The sequence below is a fragment of the Siphateles boraxobius genome, unplaced genomic scaffold (genome assembly GCF_051911475.1).
Source record: "Siphateles boraxobius isolate OS27281-9 unplaced genomic scaffold, OSU_SipBor_1 18, whole genome shotgun sequence".
Taxonomy (NCBI): Eukaryota; Metazoa; Chordata; class Actinopteri; order Cypriniformes; family Leuciscidae; genus Siphateles; species Siphateles boraxobius.
Genome location: NW_027508788.1, coordinates 6,113,026 through 6,124,182, shown reverse-complemented (window position 1 = coordinate 6,124,182; position 11,157 = coordinate 6,113,026). Strand labels below are relative to the sequence as shown.

At 36.1% G+C, this 11,157-nt stretch overlaps 1 protein-coding gene across 2 annotated transcripts; it reads left to right on the top strand.

Moving 5' to 3' along the window:
• The first annotated feature begins 2,027 nt into the window (after positions 1 to 2,027).
• Positions 2,028 to 10,573, top strand: gdpd4b (glycerophosphodiester phosphodiesterase domain containing 4b). 2 transcript variants are annotated; one of them, XM_077233063.1, is made up of 16 exons: positions 2,028 to 2,607; positions 3,528 to 3,727; positions 3,997 to 4,100; positions 4,336 to 4,429; positions 4,677 to 4,736; positions 4,829 to 4,927; positions 5,019 to 5,112; positions 7,272 to 7,417; positions 7,656 to 7,738; positions 7,815 to 7,965; positions 8,084 to 8,308; positions 8,435 to 8,592; positions 9,100 to 9,247; positions 9,334 to 9,416; positions 9,542 to 9,621; positions 9,713 to 10,573. In XM_077233063.1, the coding sequence occupies exons 2-16, from the start codon at positions 3,548 to 3,550 to the stop codon at positions 9,775 to 9,777; spliced, it is 1,770 nt and encodes a 589-aa protein (XP_077089178.1). In that variant the 5' UTR covers positions 2,028 to 2,607; positions 3,528 to 3,547; the 3' UTR covers positions 9,778 to 10,573. The 2 variants fall into 2 exon arrangements, with proteins under 2 accessions (XP_077089178.1, XP_077089179.1); XM_077233064.1 differs by lacking the exon at positions 2,028 to 2,607 and having other exon boundaries at positions 3,561 to 3,727; positions 4,044 to 4,100.
• Positions 10,574 to 11,157: the final 584 nt, after the last annotated feature.

Here is an 11,157-nt window from a genome sequence, read left to right as displayed (position 1 = left end):
TAAATTAGCACTGGTTAAAATATATAAAACAGGAACAATATATTTGATATATTTATTAATAATACAAATTTAAATATCACAAATATCACATTTTATTTTCATTTGCGTCCTATGCTGGCTAATTACGATGTTAAACCTGTTATCATAACACTGAACAACTAAACGTGATACACTTGTGTCTCAACCATACCCTGCTCATGGTCACCTGGCACATTTCTCTAGATTTTGCAATGACCTTGACACAATGCCATGAAATATGCCAGTTTTTAGGGCACAGAATAACGTTTGTGATGATACCAGTTACGTTTAACAGTCACACAAGGATAATAAGCTATTCATTGTGAAGTGTGCATGGTGAAGTGAAAAGTCTTATCTTGGAAAAAAAACTTTTGCTGATATCTTTGGATCAGATATGTTTACGTTGTTAAAATTTCCCATGATCAAAGAGGAGACTAATACACATGTGCACAGCAAAAATCACAACTTGTGCATGCTGCGCACGCAAGTTATTTAAGGTGTTTCAACTGTACTCATGTCTCAACACAGTCTACCTACAACATCATATTGTATTTATTGAGTGCTTCAGGGATGGCGTATTTTTGTAGGCTAAAACCTGGAAACGAATTAGCATTTTAGCACCATTTTAGTCACAAAGCCAATGGGAAAAATCCTATTAGGTTTTTGTCGAGTGAACAAGAATTCTAACTTCCAGATTAGCCTACAAAAACGTCATCACTGCAGCACTCTATATTGTTCAAGCTCAATGTGGTAAGCAGGCCGGGGCCGAGATGAACATCACCATGCGCGCCACACCGCTCTCGGATCTCACGGAGGAGCTCCAGAAGGATAAAAAGAGGAATGACGACAGTGCAAGACGACAGAGAACCAGCCCTGGCTGGGACATTTATGTTGTGTTTTATTATGTTTATATGCGACCGTCGTCCGTGAGGGGCTGCTGTTTTACTTTCGTTTTTCTGTTTGATTATTTCGTAATTAAAGTTACGTTCATCGTTTGCCGGTTTCCCCCTCCTTCCCTGAGCCTTTAAACCTTGTTACACTCAAAAACATATAATTGCTCATAACTATAGTTAGGAGGTTGGGGTGTCCCACTATTGTGCTGTGCATTCAATGAACTTTGTTCAATGCATTTGTTCAAGTGAATCTTTTTCCGGGACAATAATGGTGAAATTATTCTTTTTGTTGCTATACAGAAATTGTTTTTTTTTTTAAATAAACCTAACCTAGACAAAAATAGACGTAGGCTATTCACTGGAATAAAAACAACCCTGGACAACCTTGCAATTTTACAGTTAGTAGGCTAAAGCACTTTAATGTGAGTTCAGAAAAGCATAAATACAATCAGATGCTCAAATGAAATAATACTGTAAGAAAAACTTGAGCAAGAAGTGTCAGATAGCACATAAACATCTGCAAGATGTCCGTTAAAGAGCACTTCATCTAGAAAGCATTTGTAGCTATAAACATCATGAGAGACGTCTTTAATATGTCAGTTTTACATTCTAAATCATAAACATCTTAAAGACGTTTTTCTAAATGTCTATTTAACGTCTGACAGGAAACGTCCTAGAGGCATATTGCAGAAGCGCAAACACTCTAAAAAAATGTCTTCCAGATGTAAACACGTAAACACCATAGACGGTAAAAGATAGGTAAACACATCCAATAGACATCTCTGAGATGTAGCTACATGTGCTATCAGGGACTGCTCATTATAGAGCCAAATGGGTGGAGACTGACATGCAGCTCCCCTTCTCTGGGCATAATGGGTGGAGTTTGAAGGTCCAGCCACAACCTAACCCCACCCAAGTTATAACCCTCCCTATCCCTAAACCTACATTTTAGGTTAAGCTCCACCAATTCAATTCACAGAGGAGGTGTCTATTACATCCAGAGGGTGGCCTTGATTTTGCCAAGACGTAATTTGGCTCTGCACACACAGTGGCAACACTTGACTGTGAAAAACTTCTTGATTGTGGAAAGATAGTGGTAGGCTACCTTGGATAACTGCCTACAGGATGAACGACCGTGAACTAAACTGAACTCAGAAGTTTATAATCCCAACCCCCTTCAGCTTCTTTTCTTCAATTAGCATTGCGTTTTAATTACTGTTTGTTATTCAATAGAGCTTTATATTTTTGTTTAAGGCTTCGTGAAAATGCTTGCTTTTAATGAAATACCGCTGCATCCGATTTACTTATGAAAAGGCCAACAAATCTAACGCTTTCGGTTAATTTATTATTCATATATCAATTTATCAGTTTATAGAAAAAGTTAAAAGATATAATTTCAGTTCGCTAAGACTAAACAACCACACAAAAACGTACGCCTAGCAAGTTCAAAGCGTTGTTATGCAAAATCAAAGTTATCAGACTCTGACGCACAACAGTACCGTTCTGAAAAACAAACGCAGGGATTCTAGAGCTGGGTATTTTTTCACGTTCTCCTTATCCATGCAGCGCCACACTCTTCGACTGGCCAGTCAAGACGGGAAGTATTTTCTTTCACTGGAGTAAAGCGAACACGGACAGAGATACCGGCGCTGTTTCTTGGTTCTGATGTGACGGCGACCGCGGGTTCAGATATTCGGTGAGACATTGGGCTGTTTATCGTTACATAATTCTCAAATTAACAAAAATTCGATACGTATACCAAACTGTGAAGTTAACAGCGATTCTGTAAAGTGTAAACAAGTTTGTTGGCTCATATCATCCTGTTTTTATCTCCGTGGACTTAAAGTTTATGAATAGATGTGGGATGTATGTTAGACAATCTTTATGAATTCACAATACTTTTATTAATACTTATTTGTGTTGAATGGTGCGTACGTGTTTTCAGTTACATGTTGTGATCACATTTTATAAGCTATGAGCTGTGTTAAAAATGCTGAATGAGTATTTTTAACGGTGTAGCCTACTTTTTTTTATACCAATTGGCCCCACAAATATAGCCTAAATGACAATTGAAATAACGGAGGCAACTCTCATCCAAATTCAACGGCATACGTTTGGGTGGGGCTACTTATTAGACTGAAAAATGAAAGTTTTTTGTTTTTTGTGAGCAGTAATTTGCCCTTTTACATTTGGAGAAATTCCATCATTATTAGGTTTTTGTACAGGATGAGGGGACCATGTTGTAGCCTAGCCTATAATCAGCCTCGCATAAATCTGAAAATCTGGAATCTGAGGGTGCAAAAAAATCGAAACATTGAGAAAATCGCCTTTAAAGTTGTCCATTTATGTTCGCGATTTTGCTGCATTCACTCACAAAAATAAATGTTTTATACATTTACGGTAGGAAATTTGCAAAATATCTTCATGGAACATGATCTTTAGCCTACTTAATATCCTAATGATCTTTGGCATAAAAGAAAAATTTATAATTTTGACCCATACAATGGCTATTCCCACAAATATACCCGTGCTACTTAAGACTGGTTTTCTGATCCAGGGTCACATTTTGCGAAATTATTTAGGGGTGAAAATAATTATATGTTTATACATCGACAGAACCCTCATTTGTCTTGCTTATGGGAACAGCAGCCGAGGTAACCCAACTGAAGTTGGGAAAGCTGAAAGTGGCACGCCAGAGGTTGCTACAGCGTTATGAGCACCAGGTCTTTGTCTCCTGTCTAGCTGGACTCTACGGCTGCCAGTGGAGACGTTCCCAGCGCACACATGCTCAGCCTGGACACTGCTGCTGCTCTAAGGTGCTCTCATTCTAACTCACAATGCACATGCTCAGATCATTACAAATTAAGCTGTTAACTTTACTTGTACAAGTTCATCTGATCAAAGCAAATAAGAACCTTTACAGAATGAGTTGGCTCAATACACTGCTTTTTTCTCACAAAAATCGCCTACTTTTAAGTTTTGTGTCCTTTTGCGATTATTATAAGAATATTTAGGTCAGGTTTAAAATGCAATTATAGTTAGCTAGATGTATGTGTTATGTAATGGCTTAAAAACTGTTTTGCAGCCGGAGTGTTGCAGTTTTGCTCTTATCGTTCTGACCTTTTGTCTCAGTCTGGTGTTCCTGTACTTTTGGAGTGAAGCACGGAATGACTACAATGACTTTGACTGGTTTGTGTCACATAAAATATATATTTTAAATTATTCATTGACTTCTTTTGGTAACACATTAATGTTCATTTTGTGAAAAAATAAAGTTGTTTTTAACTTGGAACAGTCCTTTAATAGTTAATTACACAGAAAATAAATAATTTGAGCTGAACGTATAATTTATTAAAGGCCTCTCAAGTTAGGTCATTTCACTGAGAGATACACTAAAGTAATATTTCTCTCGCTTTGTCTCCAGGTTTAATTTTGGAAATCTGGGCTTCTGGTTTCCATGGTCTATTGTGTTGTTGATTCTTGCTGTTTTTCTGTTCACTTATGTTGCTGTTCTGCTGGTATGTGCTTAAGGAATATTAATTCTCATTACAGTTTTGACCAAATTTTTTACAAAACCCCACAGTTATGAAATCACTATTATAGATTATTATAGACATGACATATTAAATGTACTTATCGCATTATTGTCAATGTGGTTTGCTTTTTTTTGCTTTTTGTATGGTGACTTTGCTTTAAGTCACTTTCAGAGGTTACTAAAAGGTCCATATGATAATTTTCTGGTAAGAAATATGTTAATATTCACAGCTGCTGGGAGTTTGTCTTCTCTCAGAAGGCCAGAGGTTATATTTACATTGGTGTCACAAGGTAACTTCATCTCAACTATGTAACTATTAAAAGTCTTTACATAAAGAGGCTTTATTGTTCACACTTGTGACTGATGAAATCTCTTCTGATAGATTGGGATCTCAGTGACTTTGATTCTCTCCATCGTGGCCTCATCTGTTCTCACAGATTTATGGAGCAAGGAGTGGAAGACTGTGCTTTTATCTTTTCAGGCAGGTTTATTATCTACTACTATGTAATATTGATATTGGAGTAAATTTACTGTGATATTTTTAATTAAAGTTCCCAATTCCCATTTGCCAGGTAACTGCCCCATATCTACACATAGGTGGTGTAGTTTTAATGACTCTATTATCTTGGCCGGTAGGCTTTCATGTCTTCCGGCTCAATATGAGAGGTAAGAATGAGTTTAAATGTATTATACACAGGGCCACACAATAGCGCAAGTATAAAAAGGTCTGTGACCATCTCTGAAAACAACCACAAGTAGTGCAGTTCATCTCTTAAACTGGCATGTGACTACAAGGCACACAAAATCCAAACCTTTTCACTCAATTGTTTTTAAATTATTTTATATATAAAATATTTTATTTTCCTCTTGCTTAACATTAAGTCAATTTTGTTTATAAAGCCCAATATCACTAATCAGCCTCTAAACAATATTCTTGATTGAGCACTTGAAAATACTGCTTCATTTTCCTATAAATCATTAGAAAGGTCTAAAGTATTAATTTATCATGGAAAAAAATCTGTTGCTTGTCAAATGCACGTTATAAGTGACTCAAATTCACAGCGCTTCCAAAGATGGAGCAGCATTTACTGCAAACCAATCGATCCTCTCTGATCTTAGTGAATTTCGGGTTAAAGGGATAGTTCACTCAAAAATGTAAATGTTGTCATTACTTACTCACCCTCATCTTGTTCCAAACCTGTGTAAGGCTGGAAGCTTATGCTGCTATTTTGAACCAACAATCGAAACAAAAGGCAGTTAAAGGATGACGTGTATAATTCAAATATTTATCTGACTCCAATATAATTAATCTGACTCCATTAAAGTTGTTGTTATTCTTTAACCTCTTTTTCTTTAAAGGTAAAGGTCTTTCTTAGAACTGATAGGAAAACGTAGGATTTAACCTGAACGTTTAGATAACAAAAGTTAAAATCACTTTAGCTTTCAACATCATCAGTGATAAAATGAAAGATTCTCAAAGCCTTTAAAGCAGGCAAAGTTATTTATTAAGTTACATGTTTAAACATACAGACAGTAGAATGGAACAACATACTGTATTGAAAACGTCGTTGTAACAAGTAATGTACGGTTGTGTAAACAAGGCCGAAAAAGCCTTTCTTAGAATATGTGGTTACACACCGGTGTGCAGGAGTGGCGGGGTTAAAGCCTTTCTCCCCGATCAACAGTTACCTTTCCTTCTTATACCCTGAGCAAACCATTGTTAAACATGAGTGAAATACCAACAGAGAAACCAACCAACCGGAAGCCAAAAGATGAGACAAATGGGTGGTGATCCCGAGGGGGAGAAGAACATTAACATATTCTCCTCAATGTATGTTTAACCAATAGTACCTAGATTGTACATTAGGATACTTTAACATGTCTATTAAGTTCACCACCATTCATTTCAGTGTATAAGCGGTCAGACATGGCATAGTTACATATTAGAACAAACTAGTAAATAAACAGTATGTAGTTGAAAGCATATGTCCTGTGAAGCAAATGGTACAGACGTGTCATTGAGGTGCAAATGACTCTGTCTCTCCCGACAGAACCATCCTGTGCCTGGAGTGTCCCAACAGTCCTCAATCAGCATATTGATGAAATCCCTTGCACTAGATAGGCATTGACATACTGTGATGATGAAGGCCATTGTGTCACATTTAATTCACATGTATACCTTTAAAAGGCTTTTTGAAGTACTAGGGCAGTAAAGAGATTTGCCCATATTTGCTCAGCTCTACACCTGTATGAGTTTCTTTCTTCTGTTTAACACAAAAGAAGATATTTTAAAGAATGTTGGTAACCAAACAGTTGATGAGCTCCATTGACTTCCATAATATTTTTTTTTCCTACTATGGAAGACAATGGCTACCGCCAACTGTTAGATTACCAATTTTCTCTGAAATATATTCTTTTGTGTTCAATAGAAAAAAGGAACTCATACAGGTTTGGAACAACATGAGGGTGTGTAAATGATGACAATTTTCATTTTTGGGTGAACTACCCCTTTAATTGTGCAGCCCCAGACTAATCTAACACACGAACAAGCACACAACAAATGCTCACTTCACACAAAAAAGCGTATCTGTCTCACACACATGCCAACCTGTATCGCACATGTGCTACTGTGGTAAATTATTCATTGCACAGACCAATTTTTTTATATATGTAACTGTACAGCCCTGATCATGCATAATATATTTTCAAAATATCTTCTAAAAAGGAAATACATACTTTAAAAAATAGCACCACCCTGATGCAGCTTATGTCAGAGAAAGTGCATATTATTACTGTGAATTCACATGTGCCTTTGTCTGTTTAAGTGAGACGGATGGCCATGATGGTGCTGTATATAACTGTTCTACTGACTCTTTACCTGGTTCCTCTGGGCATGCACTCGCCCTGCATTAAAGAGAGGTGCAGTCTGGGATCAGCTCCTGCTTTAATTGGACACAGGGGAGCACCAATGGTACACTTCATTCCTCTTCTTAGGTTTTTCAGGTTCAAGCAATAGCATTTGAATATTAAAGGTTTTTAGGCTAAAATACTTCAAGTTTAATGTGACATGTGATGATGTGACTTATTAGTTCAGTATTTCCAAAACAATTATTATATCAAGACTGTAGTAGTACAGGATGTAGCAGACATGCAATGTACCATGTTCAGACTGAAGAAAAAAGCAATGCTTCTTTGGTATCTTTTCTCAGCTTGCCCCTGAAAACACCTACATGTCTTTCGAGAAGGCATTGGCAACTGGAGCTGATGGTCTGGAGACCGATGTCACTATCAGGTCAGCTCCATGGAAAGCCTGTGTTATTTAAAATGGGGAAAAGTCCTCTATAACATTGTTTTGTCTCTTGGTGCAGTTATGATGGAGTTCCTTTCCTCATGCACGATAAGAACCTACGCAGGACAACTAATGTAAAAGACGTGTTTCCTAACTGGACACACACCTCACCTGCTATGTTTACGTGGAAAGAGCTGCAGAGTCTCAACGCTGGATCCTGGTTCTTCTCTGTTAGGCTGCAGGAAGCTTTTTTACTTTTGAAAAAATAATTAGTTATCTAGATTATATTTTCGTTGCTTAAAACCACCTTTAAACATTAATCAAAGAGTATTATTGTTTCCCACTCAGCAAGACCCCTTTGGAACAGCTTCATCTCTGAGCGCAGATGAGCGCTTGCAGGCTCAGAATCAGTCTGTGTGCACACTGAGGGCCTTTCTGGATTTGGCTGCTCAATATGGGAAACTAGTAATCTTTGATCTGTACCGGCCGCCCAGGGGTCACCCTTATAGAGATGCCTGGATATCCCGCACCCTGGACGTCATCCAGAACGAGTCATCCATTCACTCCAGTCAGGTATGCCATTACATTGTTTCATTTTGGGAAAGTTTAAAAGGTGACTTTTGTGTAGATTGTGGTTTTTATGAACTTTTTTTAATATATAGATTATAGATTATATATGTTTATTTTATTTTTACCTAGGTACTGTGGCTGCCTCCAGAGCTCAGGGAGTTTGTACAAGAAATCGACCCTGATTTACAACAGACAACAGGCGAACAAGCACCAGTGGAGGACCTTCAGCTCAGACACATAGCCAGACTCAACATCCATTACAGCTCCATGTCAGAGAAAGAAATCAGGTTCAAGAGATAAGCTAAAACAGATGCACACTATAGATATAAAATCTACTCCACACTTCTATCTATCTATCTATCTATCTATCTATCTATCTATCTATCTATCTATCTATCTATCTATCTATCTATCTATCTATCTATCTATCTATCTAATTTGATCAAGTGACAGTAAAGATTTCTATTTCAAAAAAATATATTTTGAACGTTCTAATCAACAAATCGAATAAATATTTCCTGAGCACCAAATCAGCACATTAGAATGATTTCTCAAGGATCAAGTGACACTGAACACTTGAGTAATTGCCAAAAATTTAGCTTTGCCATCACAGGAATAACTTACATTTTAAAATATATTAAAATAGAAAAGAGTTATTTTAAATTGGAATAATATTTCACAATATTGCTGTTTTTACTGTTACTTGGTGAGCATACAAGACCCCAAATGTACTCTATATAATATATGTCACACATAAATATCATGGATTGTGTGTGACCTTTTATCAATAACAGAAAATACTCTGCTGCCAACATCAGCACCAACCTGTACGTGATCAGCGAGCCGTGGCTGTATTCTCTAGCCTGGTGTGCAGGGGCTCATTCTGTCGCCACGAATGCTGTTCACATCCTCAAGAGCATGCAAAGACCACTCTTTCTCATGGTAAATGACACACATCTACAGTTGTCAGGGATTTGTTCATCTTTTCATTCAGGATTTTTTTCCTGTGGTTTTCCCCTCTCTCTCAGACACCAGATGAGTACATGCTTATGTGGACTCTTACTGACATCACTTCCCTTCTTCTCATTGTGATTATTTTTGTGTTTCACTGGTGAGTAGGAGCACAGAATTTTGCATCATCTCACTTTGACTGTGAACATGTAGCTTCAATCCGAAATCACTCAGTACTCCGTACAAAAGGCAATCTGTAGGCTTTCAATCATTGATGTATTCCAGGTGGAGGGAGCGTGGGTTGGCTCGCAGTGTGGACAGCAGTTCATTACTTGAATATGGGTCCTACAGACAGTTCAGGACAGGTAAGAGGCATTTAATATTGTAAACCACTTCTTAAGGCAAATAAATGAAGAATAATCTGAAGTTGATCATGTTTCATGTTCCCATGAACAGAGGTGAATGATGTGTGGTCTTTATCCAACATGAGCAGCTCTGAGAAGCAGTTACCATCTCTCTGAAGAGCCAGCTTAAAACTTTTGGTTCATATTTAACCCCTTATATTAAAAAAAAAACTAACTGATGTTCAGTTAAGCCAGTTTAAGTGGTACATTGAAATCATCCTTACAATTTTATAAATTCTAATTGTCACAAAATGTCTTATGACAGACATGTGAGCTGATATGAAGGGATACATAGAGTTAACAAATGCTAGTGACTGATCTTACACCTCTGACTTTAGCTTTGTCATTTGAGATTCACAAGCCTGAGTCTTTCCTTAAGGGTTTCCATTTCGAGCATGAATGAAAACATTAGTCATGTCTATGAAAATGATGTTTCCTTCATTTAAATATTAGTGGGTCCATTTGTTTTGTTTCATCTTAAGTGGTATTTAAAATCAATTTCATGGTTTTGGATGAAACATTACTCCCAGAGAGGACCCTAATTGTGTAAGAATCTGAAGTCATAAATAATTTTTGTGCTAATGTTTTGTCATTGTTAAGGATTCAAAATGATTACGCCACAAAATATCATTCAGTGTAAAGATTCTTTGGTTATTGCAATATGATCCGTGTCTGTCTGAAATCATGATGCCTTTTTCAGTTTTCTCATTAAATCGCATACTTTTTACTCAAATGTGAAAACTGTTACAATCTTGTTATTTTTTATTATTTGAAGTCTGATAAAATTCTGGGAAGAGTATACTGTTGTACATTGAGTTTTGCAAGAATCTACAAAATCTTACACAAACTACAAATAGTGTTGTTACTGTTAGCTAAAAAACTATTAAAAATTGTTTTTGTTAAAAGAAATAAAGCTGAATTTTTTTTTTTAAATGTTCCTTTTTTGCAACTAACTGCAATAAAATATGTTTAACCTGAAGCACTAAAATGACAAAATAAAAATGAAATAAAAATAAATTCAAGCAAAATAAAAACAAACAATAGTAATAACAATGACAAAAGTGCATACAAAAGACTAAAACTAAAATCAAAATGGAAAATATAAAAATACAAGCTGATTCAAAATATTAATAAATACTATAATACCAGTATATAAACAATACATTTATTATTATTATTTAGTAATACATTTAATAATTATTCTGTTTAGTGAACAGACCTACTTTAAAACTAAATAGGGTTTCACATGTTGGATTCAAGTGATCTAACAGTCAAATGACTGATCATATGATCATAAATCATTGATCAATGAGAATAACAAATGACATGAACCTCATTAAAATAGCCAAGCCATCTCATATATGTTGTTTTATTTATAAACAGCAGCTTCCAACATAATAAAATTAGAATGTCCAATTACAAATTAATGGGTAATGCTTTACAATATGGTCTTGTTTGTTAACATTAGTTAATATATTAACTACCATGAACTAACAA

Excerpts from the sequence above, each read along its gene's own strand:
- gdpd4b (XM_077233063.1), top strand. The coding sequence starts at position 3,548 with ATGGGAACAGCAGCCGAGGTAACCCAACTGAAGTTGGGAAAGCTGAAA. Across the intron at positions 7,739-7,814 it reads GAGACCGATGTCACTATCAG|TTATGATGGAGTTCCTTTCC; the intron begins GTCAGCTCCATG and ends CTCTTGGTGCAG. Across the intron at positions 9,248-9,333 it reads AAAGACCACTCTTTCTCATG|ACACCAGATGAGTACATGCT; the intron begins GTAAATGACACA and ends CCTCTCTCTCAG.